This window comes from Carassius auratus, chromosome 8 (assembly GCF_003368295.1).
Source record: "Carassius auratus strain Wakin chromosome 8, ASM336829v1, whole genome shotgun sequence".
NCBI lineage: Eukaryota > Metazoa > Chordata > Actinopteri > Cypriniformes > Cyprinidae > Carassius > Carassius auratus.
The window spans coordinates 25,558,185-25,574,393 of NC_039250.1; the positions used below are offsets into that span (position 1 = coordinate 25,558,185).

The following is a 16,209-nucleotide window of genomic DNA, read 5'->3' on the forward strand; positions in this document are numbered from 1 at the left end:
TTTTAAATGAACATAACTTGGACACATTCTCTTCTGATAATAAATCCCTCTAATATGTAATGTAGACACATGCATTTTCAGTAAAGTTGCTGTAAAGCAAAGTGTATTGTCAAAATATGCAAATACATTATAATTGAATTTCTCTGTACTATTAACCTTTTTTTGCAAACATGATTGTAAAGTTACCAGCATTTAAAACTCTATTCCTGAAAGAGTTTGTCATAAAGGTGGTGAACAAATGAAAATCAGTTTCATCATATGCTTTCACAATCCATATGAATATTGATCAAATAAGATTTGCAAACAGAGTGTCAGCACCACCCTATTCCAAGAAACTACTAAAATAATTGCACATTTAGATAAGTGAGAATATTTTGTGTCTCGTGAAAGAGATTTATCCATTTCCTGTGAAGAAACATCAACAACGAGGAGGTGTGAGCTGCTCCTCACAACAGTCACTGCTAAGATAGCTGTGCTTCTAGTGCTGGGACTCCACATTAATGATAATAAAGCTGAATGAATAACTGAAGACTCATAAACACGGGTGACCAGATACTCATTTATTTAAAGACATGCTTTTACACATAACAATACTGGTTCTGTTTCAATGGTTCAAACAATATTAAAAGGGAAGCAAATGCAATGTTTAAAGATCATTCATTACATACTGACCATGATCAACCTCCAGACACACAGACTGTGCAGGCGTACAGTACTTCTGCTGCAGTCACCATACAGCTTTACACAAAAGAGAAGTGTGCCGTAGGTGAATGGGTGTGAAGAGCTAAAGGATTGGGTTTCCCTCTGTTCCTGAACCAACTTTTCTCATCCAAACCTTTACCTGAAAAGTCTAAAGTGAAAATCTATAATATTAAGTGGCCTGCCACAGTAATCTGCCCTTAAACAATAAAGCTGTGTATCCTCTTGAGTTTATGAACGCTCCGTGAGACGTGTGAGTCAATGTTGTGAATACGAAACCGGGTATACTCAAAAAAACCAAAGAACAATTAAGCATTGTGAAAAATAAAGCCATTGTAGGACCATTACATTCTGACAAGTATATTCATGGTGATATTAAAAACATCTCATTTTTATTCCTGTAACGTGTGCTGATGCTTAACTTTTCCTCATTCTCAGTGGTGATTTACTTCTAATTACACTCTCATTACTGTCAAAATTGTCAAAATGTACTTTTTTACATCAATACAACTTTTAAAGGCAATACAACTAATTCAACCACGGTGTATGGACACTAGGCATTTGAAATATATCATTATTTTTCTTATGCATGAAGAAAATGAGAATTTATGAGAATTTGATGTGAAATATGCTAAATTACCATGAAAATAACGGAAGATAAAAAAAATTGCTTCTTTTATGCAAAATATCCTTTTTTTCTTTTGATTTTGAGTAAAATATGATGTGCTTTATGTGCTTTCTCCTCTGCTTCAGTTCATGTCATCTTTTAAAATCAGAAAGAAAAAACTAAAGGAAGTATACAGCTGTGAACTGACAGTGCATCACAAGAACAGCCACTTAATGCTTTTTACTAAGAACTCATCTGAAAGGCAAAAACATTCATCGTAACATTATCTAGACATTCTCAACATCTTCATGGAGTGCAACACAAGCAGATGTGAACAGTGCATTGACAAACAGTCACTCTCGCACTCAATGAAGGCGCGACGGTGTGAATGTGTGAGTGCTGCTGAAAGAGCAATGATTGTGTGAAGGTTTTAAAAAAATATCTCAAAAGAAAGAGTGAAAAAGTGCTGAGGATAAAGTGATTTCAAGTAACAGGAGTTCTTTATAAAGGGGGAGAAGGAGAGCATCCTATTGGCTCTGGCTGTGACTGACATCTTGTTGGCTCCTCCCTTTACAGCATGTGACAGGAGCTCCATTCCGATTCTTGAATTCGTTCTTCTTCTCATGTCACTGATGTCAGCCAGAGAGACCTATGACCGACAGAGGCACAGCACTGAATCTGCAATCACGTCAAGACACGACACAATCTCATGAAATCTGTCTAGAAACCTTCAGGCCATCTTTCATTCCAAAATATGAAGAAAAAAAATCACATTGTGACATTACTTTCATTTGATTTATTTTATTTGGTAACACTTTACTTAAAGCCGTTATATAAAAAGTAGATTCAATGCATTAATAATGGCTTGTAATTCACCTTATAATGCAATATAATATCTTAGATTATCTATACGTTAGAAATTATGATGCATTTAAAACACACAACAGTCAAACCTTCAAATATTATGATGCATTTTAACTTTGGTTACAATTGCTTATAAAAAGATATAATGCATTATAATGAACATTATGAAGACTTTTATACTGCATTATACATAAAGTCTTTAAGAAAGGTCGTATTCTGTGTAAAAAAAAAATATATATATATAAAAATAAAACACCTTATATATTTGTATATATATATTTGTGAGATTTACCCATAAAACACACACAGACGAGCACAGAAACTGATGCTCAGACAGACACAGACACACATTATCCCATGTTTCACCGGCTGCAGACGGGCACTCTGAGGTCAGGACAGGGTCACGCAAATCCATCCGACCTTAATCTGACAGGTCACACACACACACACACACACACACACACACACACACACACACTGACCTGTGCACTGGTTTGCTGGTAAAGCTGTGCTTCAGTGATGGCCGCCCAGCTCTTGTTCCAACTCCTCTCCTCTTCCTGTCCGTTGAGAAGACTGAGCAACTGACAGCTGCTTCTGAAACACACACACACACACACACACACACAGCTGAGGTTATGCTGACTAAACTAGTATAGTTGTATATTTGCTGTAAAACTAACAACACCCTGAGCTCAAGGGGAAGCATTTTAAACAGTCAAAATGTTAACATCAATATTTTGTGTTTTTTCAATAAACACTGATTAATATATAATAATAATACATTGTCAGATGTTATGAATAAATACTGATTTATCACCTATCCCTACTTAAATGACGCACAAATCGAAAATACAAATCCTCAAGTACGTGTCAGGCTCCTCTCACCTCCAGTTTTCTCTTGGGCTCAGTGCTGCCCCCTGCTGTCCCTTCAGCTCCCTGCAGCCCTTCAAAACACGGCTTACACACGCGGCTGTTCTTGCTCTCAGACACCTTCGAACACTTCCCACAGACGGCCTGCAGACAAACAGCGGCACACGTCAGGACACGCAGCATCGCTTCAAACCTGTGTCCACAGGACCACACACACGTACCGCGCCGCAGCTCTTGCAGTGGTGCTTGCGCTTGGTGAAGTGGAAGGCCTCGCTGCAGACTTTGCATGTTTCTCTCTCCTTCTCTCGTTTCTTTGAGCTCTTCTACAGAACAAACACACGGGTTAACACAGTGACATCTAGCCCATATTCAGTCAGCGTGTGTCTAGTCTCACCCTCTCGTGCTGAGCTCCGTCTGCCTCACATGTACTCGTACACTGGCCCTGCGCGCAAACCACAAAACCACACACTGCCCGTTAAACACGTCACATGTTGTGTGCGATGAAACACAGGATTGTGCTTTTAAAGTGTGTATGTACCACTAGAACATGCCAAAGTCATATTTCACTCCAAAACCAAGGCACATTCCCAAATGTTCACGATTCAGGGCATCTCAGGACACATGACTTAGGCTAGTTTGGAAAGGACTGAGTGTTGAGTGCATGAGGGATGTGTTACCGGCGTGTCAGGCGTGTGCTCTTCATCACGGCTGAAGGAGGTGTTGAAAGCTTTGAACGTCTCACTGTTCTGCTTGTGCTTCTCAATCGTGGCCAGGATCACCTGTAAACAGATGGAGAGGATTCAACACGTCAACTGAATCACCCATTTACTGTCTCTAAACAACCATTTGTTTGAACTTCCAGAGTCTCCAGTATACTCCAGAGTCACATGGACTACTCTAATGATTCGTTTATGCTGCTTCATTTCCTTCCACACTATTATATGCAATTAAAGTACATTTCTCCATTTCTCCATCAGAGCCGAGTGAAAGAAGGTGAGGATGAGTGAATAATGACTGGACTTTCATTTTTGTCTGAACTCTCAGTTAATCATGAACGTCCACACACAACTACTGTACATCTGTAGCGTGACACTTAATGAGGAATTGATCGAAGGCTGAAAAGAGTCTCTATGATGACGATGACAAGAGGGTTTTAGGTTTTTAAGAGTTGTTTCAAAGGCAAGTTATTATGCTTTTTCCCTTTAGAATAAAGTGAACTGTTGATCACAGTCACAAGAGCATGAGTCAAGGAAGTATTTTATCGTTTAATGTCAATTAGATTTTCATGTTGACCTGAAACAGACTTCAATAAAAATATGAAAAAGGGCAATGAGGCTGTTGGAGCTGCAGTAATGCTGAAATCACAGCAGAAACCCTTGTCAAAAAGCGATTCATTAAATTGAATGTGCACTTGGAGTGAACATTTGTACAAAGAGAATGACTCACTTTTATCCAGTCGTCCTTCTCCTCAGCCGTCCTGTCAATCACAGACATAAGCACACATTCAGACTCCACTCAATGGCTAAGAGCTCACATGTTCTGTATATATTCATGAAGATGTTCAGTTACACTATAACATGAACGTTACATTTATTTTAGCTGACGTTTAACACTGAGTGTCTCCACAAGCCTGCATGACATGTGTGTTATTAGGGCCCGAGCACCGAGGTGCGAGGACCCTCTTGTATCTGCTTTGTTTTTTATTATTATTATTCTTCTTCTTCTTCTTCTCCCGAATGAATCGCATTTTTGAGGGCTTTAACATGCTCAAAAAGTCATGAAACTTTGCACACTCGTCAAACCTGGTGAAAATTTTCGTCTGATATAGGATTCAGAAGAGGGTGTGGCAAAATGGCTCGACAGCGCCACCTATACCAAGAAAATCAACAGCCTTCCAGCTATGTTTCACGTACATGCACGAAAATTGGCACACATATGTAACACACCAATACCTACAAAAAAGACTCTTGGAGCGAAATTCTAAACCCAACAGGAAGTCGGTTATTTTTAATATTATGAGCATATTTTGTGTAATTTTGGTCATTTCCATGTGTTGTATTTTAACGAACTCCTCCTAGAGAGTTCTTCAAATCAACACCAAATTTGGTATGCCTAATCTAAAGGCCTTTGCGATGTTAAATTGCGAAGATCCTGACTTTTCGTTGAAGGGCGTGTCCGTGGCGGCCTGGCGAATTTCGATGATTCGCCATGAAAAATGAAGTTGCTATAACTCACACACACAATGACCAATCTGCCCCAAACTTCACATGTTTGAGGAGACTCCGAAGCTGAACAGATTGACATGCCCATATTCAGTTATAGTCATAGCGCCACCTATTGGCAACAGGAAGTGACATATTTTACGCTGCGACGAACTACTCCTAGAAATTTTATGACATCAATGTCTTTTTTGTGGTCAGTCTAATCTAAAGGCCTGTGCGATGTTCAGTTGTGAAGATCTTGAGTTTTCGTTAAAAGGCTTGTTCATGGCGTCGCGACGAAGTTCGATGTCTCGCCATGTGAATAAAAGATGTTATAACTCAGGCATAAGATGTCCGATCTTCCCCAAACTTCACATGTGTGATAAGAGTCCTGGCCTGAACAGATCTTCAGGCCAATATTCCACCGGGTGTGGCAGAATGGCTCTATAGCGCCACCTATACACTTTCAACGGAGTGCGCCTCGAGCTATGTTTCACATACATGTACAAAAATTGGTACACACATGTAACACTCCAATACCTACAAAAAAGTCTCTTGGTACGAAATCCGGATCCCAACAGGAAGTCGGTTATTTTGAATTTTCCCTTCAAAATTGGTGTTGTTTTTGCCATTTTCAGGGGTTGTACTTTAACGAACTCCTCCTAGAGATTTATTCAGATCAACACCAAACTTGGTCAGTGTAATCTAAAGCCCTTTGCGATAATAAATTGCGAAGGACTTGAGGTTTCGTTAAAGGGCGGGTCCATGGCGGCCTGACAAATTTTGATGTTTCGCCATGAAAAAGGAAGTTGCTGTAACTCAGACATACAATGTCCAATCTGCCCCAAACTTCACATGTTGGATAAGACTCTTGACCTGAACAGATCTACATGCCAATATTCAGTTATAGTCATAACGCCACCTATTGGCAACAGGAAGTTACATATTTTACACTGCGACAAACTACTCCTAGAAATTTTATGACATCAATGTCTTTTTTGTGGTCAGTCTAATCTAAAGACCTGTGTGATGTTCAGTTGTGAAGATCTTGAGTTTTTGTTAAAAGGCGTGTCCATGGCGCCGTGACGAAGTTCGATGTCTCGCCATGGGAATAAAAGATGTTATAACTCAGGCATAAAATGTCCGATCTTCCACAAACTTCACGTGTGTGATAAGGGTCCTGGCCTGAACACATATGAAGGCAAATATTCCATTGGGTGTGGCAAAATGGCTCGATAGCGCCACCTATACACTTTCAACGGAGTGCATATGCACTTTCAACGGAGTGTGCCTCGAGCTATGTTTCACGTACATGTACAAAAATCGGTACACACATGTAACACACCAATACCTACAAAAAAGTCTCTTGGTACGAAATCCGAATCCCAACAGGAAGTCAGTTATTTAGAATTTTCTCTGCAAAATTGGTGTTGTTTTTGCCATTTTCAGGGGTTGTACTTTAACTAACTCCTCCTAGAGATTTATTCAGATCTTCACCAAACTTGGTCAGTGTAATCTAAAGGCCTTTGCATTGTTAAATTGCAATGATCTTGAGGTTTCGTTAAAGGACGTGTCCATGGCGGCCTGATAAATTTTGATATATTGCGATGAAAAGGAAGTTGCTGTAACTCAGACATACAATGTCCAATCTGCGCCAAACTTCACATGTTAGTTAAGACTTCTGCCCTTAACAGATCTACATGCACATATTCAGTTATAGTAATAGCGCCACCTGCTGGCAACAGGAAGTGACATGTTTTAGGCTGCGACAAACTACTCCTATAATTTTTTTGAGATTAACATATATTTTGTGGTCAGTCTAATCTAAACGCCTGTGCAATGTTAACTTTTGGAGATCTTGAGTTTTTGTTAAAGGGTGTTTCCATGGCGCCATGACAAAATTTGATGTCTTGCCACAGCAAGAGAAGTTGTTGTAACGCAAGCATAAAATGTTCAATCTTCCCCAAACTTCACATGTTTGATAAAAGTCCTGGCCTGAACACATCTGAAGGCCAATATTCCATTATAATGATAGCGCCACCTGCTGGCAACAGGAAGATTGGCACATATATGGGATATACTTTGATATATTCAACTTATATTTAGGACATTAAATGCATATTTCTCAACGTTCACCTTTTTACTAAAGCCACACGATGGCGGTGAGCCCGGGTGCGAGGGCCCGTTCATCGCTGCTTGCAGCTTTAATAATGTTTGAATTTCAAACTTTAGTAGCAAAACCAGAGGGAATATTGTGAAATACTTATTGTTATAATTCTGAGAAATATCAAGTCTTTTGAACCAGCTATGGACAGCAAGTGCTGTGTGATGTTCACCTGGCCTGCAGCTCGAGCGAGCGCTGTTTTCCGATGATGGTGAAAGTGTGAGAGACGTTCTGCTTGACGTTTTCCTGAACCTACAACCAACGTGAGAACACCAGCATATGATGAGATGAAGACACAGAAGTAACCATAAACACAGCTGAACGTACAGCGGAAGTCATACCTCCATCCCTGCGATTTCGATTCGCTCTCGGACGCTAAACTTCTGTCCCATCAGCCTCAGCTTGGGCACACAATACAGCATCATGTTATTGAACTGGAGAAACACACACACACACACACACACACACATCATCATCATCAGCATCATCAACATCATCATACTCACTGATGCTGAAATGATAACAGGAACAAGCTTTTTTTTATTATTTTCTTTTGTCCACAGAACATAAAGTGAGAAGTTTGATGGTTTAAGCTGCTCTCCTCTACACAACTAAAGCACTGATGTATCATAACAATATTCCACATGACTCCAATAGTTCATATGAGTCTTCACAACTCATATTTTGATTTCAGCTTTACTTACTGAACAGACAAAGAGTTTACAGAATATCTAAATGTAAAATCTGGAGCAATGCATCATATTGAAACATTTGTGATTTAAATGTCTTTAGAAGATTTCACTGCCTTGATTTATTTTCCATTGCTTTTCTATGCAAATGTGCACTAGATGGATGTTGCATCTTTTTCAACATCTTGTCTGTCACGGTTCATGAATTCGCTGTCTCTCTCTCTTGTCTGTGTTTGTGTTGATGTGGGTGGAGCCGCCGATCACTGGGCTGATCAGCTCTGCAATCAGGACTAATCAGTACGCCAGCTGCAAAGGATCAGCGCTGACTATTTGGTCTCTCTGTTTACACCTTGTCTCTAGTCAGATTGTTGTTTGGATGTTCCTGTCTGTTCCCGCCTGTCTAGTTTCCTCACTGCCTGTTTGTTTGTTCCTGCACATCTGCCTTCAAGTCATCTTCATCTCTCGAATTATAACCGCCGTCTACTTTCGGATTGTCATTTGTCTTGACTCACCTCACGGGATCATCATGCCAGACTGGGCTGTACCACAGCATCCCTGTGTCACTGAGTGTTGGCTTCCCTGGACTTTGTTTGCATCATCATTATCATCATCCCTGTTCCACATTTATTAATAAACTCTCTGTACTCTCTGTACTTGCATTTGAATCCATCTCATCATTTCATCACAGAACGATCTGACCACCACAATGGATTCAGCAAGCTCCACGAGTTTTTATCACGCAGAAGCACCCGTATGGAACGACAGGAAGAGAATCTGGCTCTTACAGGAAGAGCAGTACAATCCTTGTTGACACAGGTGTTCAAGCTGACACGACAGATTGAACACCTCCCTGTTCCCGCTGCACCCAGCCCACCGCTGCCTCCCCCTACTCCACTGGCACCAAGTCGCCAGCTCGAACTGCGTCTCGAACCTGCCCAACAAACTGGATGGACTGATTGAGCTGGCTTTGAGGGTGGACGCTCGTCTCAGTCATCTGGAACAATGTTCCAGGGCCTGTCTACTCCCAGGGAGCGTCGAAAGCCCTCAAGCCAGTGGCAGTGATGCAGTCAGCCATGTCTTTGATCCTGAGCCCATGCAGGTGGTTGAGTTCGGCTTTCCCGGGAGGAGAGAGAGAGAGAGACAGAGATCCCGTGGTCTATGGCTCTACTGCGGCGGAGCAGGACACTACCGGAACAACTGTTCGCTAAAAGACAGCCCTTTGGGCTATCCAACTCCCCAGCAGCTTTCCAGGCACTCATCAATGACGTGTTGAGAGACATGGTGGATCAGTTCGTATTTGTTTACCTGGATTTTTTTTTTTTTTTTTTGTCTCTCCAGGAACACGTTTAACAGGTGGAGAAATGCACTTTTCATGCACAGTCTGTTCCTTTCCCAGGTTACATCGTCTCTTCTGAAGGAGTGCGTATGGACCCTGACAAGGTTAAGGCTTTGGTAGATTGGCCAAATCCAGATTCCCATAATGCCCTATTCGCAGCTTCAGCCAACTAGCCGCGCCTCTGACCACTTTGACCTCCTCCAGAACGATGTTCAGGTCGTCCGATACAGCTGAGGCTGTATTCGTCAACCTCCCATCTTAGTCGCCCCTGATCCCTCATGCCAGTTCATGGTGGAGGTCGACGCATCAGAGGTGGGGATAGGTGCAGTTCTATCCCAATGTTCGTCCTCAGACGACAAGATGAACGTTTTTATCCCACTGGTTATCCCCTGCCGAACGTAATTATGACATTGGTAACAGACAGTTGTTGGCCATCAAGTTAGCATTGGAGGAGTGGCGTTATTGGTTAAAAGGGTCGGGGGTACCTTTTATCGGTTGGACCGATCATAAGAACCTTGAATATATTAGATCTGCTAAAAGACTAAACTCCAGGCAGGCTCAGTGGGCACTTTTTTCGGACGTTTTGACTTTTCTCTCTCTTGGGTCAAAGAACATCAAACCCAATGCTTTATCTTGCATTTCTGATCCATCCGAATAGCCCGGTTAATCCTGAGTGCATTTTGTTAGAGAAGATATTTATCTCCACACTCTCATGGGAGGTCGAATCGAAGGTCAAGTCAGCCTTGGAAGGGGTAACGCCTCCGCCCGGTTGCCCACCGAGTCGATTATTTAAAAAAAACATCTTTTGTTTACATGGCCTCCTAATGGACGGAGTCTCTGACAGTCCCAATTTCAGACCAAATTTTGGAAAGAGTTCTGTAAATTGTTAGGAGCTACAGTCAGTCTGTTTTCAGGTTACCATCCCCAGAGCAATGGTCAAATAGAGCGAGCAAACCAACATTTGGAGAGAGTGTTGCGATGTTTGGTGTCCAAGAATCCTTCATCCTGGAGCCAACAACTTTCTATGGTTGAGTATGCACATACCTTGTTACCAGTGTCATCCACGGGCCTCTCTCCGTTCGAGTGTAGTCTAGGGTACCAGCCACCTATTTTTCAGAGTTTGGGTTCTGAAGTCGAGGTCCCCTCCACTCACTCCTTCGTCAAGAGGTGTCAACACACATGGACCAGAGCCCGTGAGACTCTGCTCCAGATGGAGGCGCGCACGAAGGCTAAGGCCGATCGCCACCGGGTCAAAGCCTCCCATATACGTCGTGGGTCAAAAAGTGTGGCATTCTACCAAGAATATTCTGCTCCGTGTGTAATAAATTAGCTCCCAAATTCATCGGCCCATTTAATGTCACCAAGATCATTAGTCTTTCATGTCTCCAAATTAAAACCTGTTTTTCGTTCTCTAATCTGCCGGTCCCAGTTCCCCCACCACCGCGACTCGTAAACGGGGAACCTACGTATTTGGTCAATCGTATTCTGGACTTGAGAAGGAGGGGACGCGGATTCCAGTACCTGATGGACTGGCAAGGTTATGGTCCAGCGGAGAGAAGTTGGGTTCCTGCTAGGGACATTTTGGATCACTTCCTTATTGATGATTACATTCAACAGATAGGCTCGGCTGGGAGCGTCACGAGGCACGTCTGCCTTCACGTCATCTTCGTTTTTCGGTTTATAACCGCCATCTATTTCCGGATTGTCATTTGTCTTCACTCACCTCACGGGATTGTCACGCCGGACTGGGCTGTACCACAGCATCCCTGTGTCACTGAGTGTTGGCTTCCCTGGACTTTGTTTGCATCATCATCATCATCCCTGTTCCACATTTATTAATAAACTCTCTTTGAACATTTCATTTGAATTCATCTTATCACAACATCATTCTAAAAACGCAGCACTCAAGTTCAAAGTAGTTTTGTTTTGTGTCAAGAAGTCATACCCTGAGAACCCTTCTATCTTAAAAAAAGTGCTTTAAAAGGTTCTTCGAGCGATGCCATAGAAGAACCATTATTGGTAACCATTCAGTCAAAGGTTCTTTAAAGAACCATCTCTTTTGTACCTTTCTATAATCTGAAGAAGAACCTTCTTTCGTGAAAAGGAACCTTTTGTGAGACAGAAAGGTTCTTCAGATGTTAAAGGTTCTTCATGGAACCATTTAGACAAAAAGATTCTTCTATGGTATCATCGTGAAGCACATTTATCTATAAGCGTGTTGATGCAAGAACACTTTCGAAGTACAGTTAGACAGCTAAAGAGTCTTAATGGAGCAAACAGACGCACCAGATAGAGGTATCGGTCCTGTGCGCTGCCGTTCTTAGCTGACATCTTCTTCAAGTGGCCTTCTTTAATGAATTCATTAGCTGGATTAACGATGTCCTCCTCTCCACCCAACTTCTCATACACCTCCAACAGCTTGTGCATCTTCTCCTGCGCGCACACACACACACACACACACACACACACACACACACACACACAGAGGGATGTGGGCGTTCTGCACTCAGTAGATGAAAAGAAGAACTGTGATGGGCCACATGACAGCATTAGAAAGAGACAGATAGAGAAGTGAGAGTGATATAGAGCAGGAGAGCCTTTCACTCGCACAGATAGGAAATGGAAACAGTACATCCTGTTTGAGAGATGAAACAGGACACAGAAGAGGAGGAACAGATGAATAGGGCTCTAACCATTTTCCTGATGGCAGCGTTGGAGTGGTTCGCTGCGGTGGAGATCAGCTCCAGAGCATCTGACAGACAAACACAGTTAAACACACCACCACTAAACACTGTTAGAACACAGCTCAGACTCATTAACCAAAAGATAAATGGGTGTAACCGAGAGGCGTATGATGGTATGTATAAGAAGTAAGCTCAGTGTAGATGTAAGTGAACTCACTCTGTGCATCTCTGTGGTCTGGGGCTCTGGTGGGCAGCTTCTTCAGATAGTCCTTCAGTAAGAGCTCATAGCGTGGGATCCGCTGCACCGGCTCCAGCATGTGATGCTGCAGTGTCAGGTTCCCACACACCTCCTGCTTCTGCATACACACACACACACGGGTTCAGAGGACAGTCTGCGGCTCATCAGACATCATCACATGATCTCAGGGCTCTGACCTGGATGCTCTGGACCACGCTCTTGAACTGAGCCGAGCGCTGTGTCCAGGTGCTCACCAGCTCCATGGCACGATCGAAGTTCTTCACATACTCGCCGTACATCTTCAGGAACGGGGCCAGCTTCTGCAGGATGTCCCCTATGCGTGGATTACAGCTCCTGTCACAAACACACACACATACACACTCATCAACTACAGGAAATCTGAGTAGCATGGTCACATGACTCTGGAGCATGAATCACTCTTGATGACATCATAATCCGGATTCAGTGGGGTATATGTACATGTACCTCCATATGAAATAAAATCTCTCTAAGCTCATACTGGAACTTTTTGAACTATTCATTGAAATACTTTTCTGAATTACAAGAAATATATGTCTCATAACAGCCCTCTGTGCAGTGTGTGTGTGTGTGTCTGTGTGTGTGTGTGTGTGTGTGTGTGTGTGTCATATCAGGACACAACTCTGTATAATGACATGGGTATGACACAGGTATTACAAGGAGAGGGTGACTTATGAGGACATAACCCATGTCCCCATTTTTCAAAACACTTATAAATCATACAGAATGAGTTTTTTTGTGAAAGTAAAAATGCACAAAGTTTCCTGTGAGGGTTAGGGTTAGGTGTAGGGTTGGTGAAGGGTCATAGAATATACAGTTTGTACAGAATAAAAACCATTACACCTATGGGATGAACACACTTTACACAAAACAAACATGTGTGTGCATGTGTGTGTGTGTGTGTGTGTGTGTGGTCTCACCACTCCTTTGTGATGCGTGTCTGTAGTTCAGGCAGCAGGAACTGTTGGTGGAACAGATAGATGCTGGAGATGTTGGAGAAGATTCCTGTGATGACCTCAGCAGGGATACCAGCCTCCGTCAGACGGGCACAAAACACCTGAACACACACACACACACACACACAATGACAGAGGGGTTACTGTAAGCAATATATAGCTCAGGATAGAGACTGTCACATTACATAACTTGTTCAAACTGGAGGAAAATTGTAGTCTAACTCGAATGGTCAGAAACAGGCGTTTTGCAGCTCATCATTCACACACACTGTATGGATCTATATATATATATAAGATATCAGATGATATATGTTCTAAAACTGCAGAAGAAAGACAATCAAAGACATCTTGGACACCACTGTGGAGTCATTTCTTCCTTTTATGACCACATTATGCGCTCTCTCGTTTCATAGAAATGCATCTTGTGCTCAGTCATCGACTGCATGTTTGTAAGATGAAACCAGACTTCAGTATTCATCTGGTTGCTAGAACGGTTGTTTATACACTGAAATGGATTATTGCAGTGGTTTTCAACCTGTGGGCTGCGAATGTATTGCAGGTTGGCCGCCAAATAATAATATTGCCATAAGGTCATTTAGCTGGAGGGAAATGTTTAGAGCTTTTTCAAGATTTTATCTAATAATCTAAATAATTAATATAATTTGAATTAATGATTTAATAAGTTGAGCAGATGAGGTGAATAAATCAAGTAAAAGTAAATAATTATTTCTCATACCTCTCACCACTTTCATGTCAGATGGAGTATGATAAAAAAATTGACAACACACACACACAAAGCTTCTCACCCTGTGTTTAATTATTGTTAAACACGATATAAAGTGTGTTTTTGGAGACACATTACAGTTTGTTCTCTGTGTTTTGAAAGCTTGTTGAGGCTCTACAGGTCGCCCGAGATCACATTCATCCCTAAGAACACAGTCTGACATAAGAGTATGTAAGAGGAAATATACTGAAGCTTCAGAAACAGGAAGTGTATGAACAAAACAACCACAGCTACGATTCATTTCAGTGCGAATAATGAGAATACTCAAACGCAGACGAAAGGGGAAACGGAGGACAGGTGTGTGTGTGTGTGTGTGTGTGTGTGAGAGAGAGAGAGTGTGTGTGTGTGTGAGTGTGTGAGAGAGAGAGAGTGTGTGTGTGTGTGTGTGTGTGTGTGTCTATGTGTGTGTGTGTGTCTGTGTGTGTGTGTGAGAGAGAGAGAGTGTGAGTGTGTGTGTGTGTGTCTGTGTGTGTGTGTGTGTGTGTGTGTCTGTCTGTGTGTGAGTGTGTGTGAGTGTGTGTGTGAGAGAGAGAGAGAGTGTGTGTGTGTGTGTCTGTGTGTGTGTGTTACCTGGTCCAGCAGGTTGAGTCTTTTGACATACGCCTCTTCTGTCTGAAGCAACTCTTTAGCAATGTTCAACAACTTCTGCGACTCAGACGGCAGACCCTGAGAGAGAGAGAGAGAGAGAGAGACAAAGGTATAAAAGACAGGAAGGCACATCAGTTTCAGTCTCCAAACTAAAAAAAGACTAAACCCCTTGTCAAAATGCCACAGGCCTGGTAACAAACTATAACTTCCTTCAAATGATAAAATCAGACAATGTTTTACCACTTAAAGAGTTATACAAAGACTCACAGGAAAGTTAATGTTGTCCATCAGTGGGTAAATGTGACAGTATTTATTAAAACAGGCTTACTGTGTCAACACACACACACACAGGACAGCAGATCTGAGGAAACGGGAGGAGACACACACACCATACAGATACGCCTGACAACACAACACACACATCAACACCCTTCACTGACTCAAATACACAAACCTGATCAAATACTGCTGATCACCACAAGCATCATCTTACTTTGTGCAAACCAGAAACCTGAAGCTTCAAAAGAAATGTTCTGAATGATTACGATTCATTTCATTTGAGCTGTAAACCTATTGTGTCATTTAAATAAAGACTCGACTGCTGGGGATTTATGAAGTGCTTTATGAGTAGATGAAATGTTTCATACAAATATTATTAGAGACATCTACATACAGAAAATTCCCAGTTTCTCTGGAATTACTAGATATAGCTTTGAGTAAAAAAATAAATGAATAAATAAATAATCATATGTTTTATTCTATAAAGGTCTGATAACATTTCTTACAAATTTAAAATAAAAATATTTCTATTTAGAGCTTCTTCTTTTTTTTTCTTTTTTTTCAAGTTTTGTTTTGTTGTGATTAAAAATCAGGGTTATTCCACCAAATATTGATTTCTGAACTCTTCTGAACTATTGCGTTGTCTAAAAATGAATATAAACATGGCATCTTTTTTGTCATTTTGACCAAGTCATGCTCTAAATGACAACATTTTTATTGAGATGTCATCAGTGGCTTACAGAATAAAACATAAATCATAAATATCATACATCCACAGTGAGTATTTTAAGTGGTCTCACTTTGACAGTGGGCAGATTGATGAAACTGTGCTCTCAGTTTATGGATGACTCTGTCATTCTTTTGATTGTGTGATGAAAAGTTTTAGTGATATTCAAGCGTATGGTCTGTCAGACTATATCAAGGATCATTCATGCAAACATGTGGAAAATGATGTCCCAGGAAACAGTTTCCCAGTCGGTTCTTTGCCCAAGTTAATCTGTTGTACATGAGCGCATGAAGACATCACATGAACACAAACACTCTGTCAGCTCATCCCACATCCTGCTATTAAAACACATCAACACGTCAGCTGTTCACAAAGCACACACACCTTTCCTGCTCGCACCAGGAAACACAGGAAAGACCAGAGGTGTGTGTGTTTGTGTGTTTGAACACAATGCATGGAGAGCAGCGTGTCAGTTTGTGGTGTG

At 41.6% G+C, this 16,209-nt stretch overlaps 1 protein-coding gene across 2 annotated transcripts in view; it reads right to left on the reverse strand.

The window, feature by feature from the left end:
* Nucleotides 1–539: 539 nt before the first annotated feature.
* The window catches only part of LOC113107786 (FYVE, RhoGEF and PH domain-containing protein 3-like), a 30,898-nt gene continuing 15,228 nt past the window's right edge, over nucleotides 540–16,209 (reverse strand). For both annotated transcript variants that reach the window (XM_026270501.1, XM_026270502.1), the window contains exons 5-19: nucleotides 14,702–14,797; nucleotides 13,312–13,448; nucleotides 12,550–12,706; nucleotides 12,332–12,470; nucleotides 12,124–12,182; nucleotides 11,717–11,863; nucleotides 7,747–7,839; nucleotides 7,578–7,657; nucleotides 4,487–4,517; nucleotides 3,718–3,819; nucleotides 3,435–3,482; nucleotides 3,262–3,363; nucleotides 3,056–3,184; nucleotides 2,653–2,764; nucleotides 540–1,955 (exon numbers count right to left, since the gene is read on the reverse strand). In XM_026270501.1, the coding sequence (XP_026126286.1) occupies nucleotides 2,684–2,764; nucleotides 3,056–3,184; nucleotides 3,262–3,363; nucleotides 3,435–3,482; nucleotides 3,718–3,819; nucleotides 4,487–4,517; nucleotides 7,578–7,657; nucleotides 7,747–7,839; nucleotides 11,717–11,863; nucleotides 12,124–12,182; nucleotides 12,332–12,470; nucleotides 12,550–12,706; nucleotides 13,312–13,448; nucleotides 14,702–14,797 (1,401 nt within the window). In that variant the 3' untranslated portion in view covers nucleotides 540–1,955; nucleotides 2,653–2,683. The remainder of the gene's footprint in view (nucleotides 1,956–2,652; nucleotides 2,765–3,055; nucleotides 3,185–3,261; nucleotides 3,364–3,434; nucleotides 3,483–3,717; nucleotides 3,820–4,486; nucleotides 4,518–7,577; nucleotides 7,658–7,746; nucleotides 7,840–11,716; nucleotides 11,864–12,123; nucleotides 12,183–12,331; nucleotides 12,471–12,549; nucleotides 12,707–13,311; nucleotides 13,449–14,701; nucleotides 14,798–16,209) is intronic.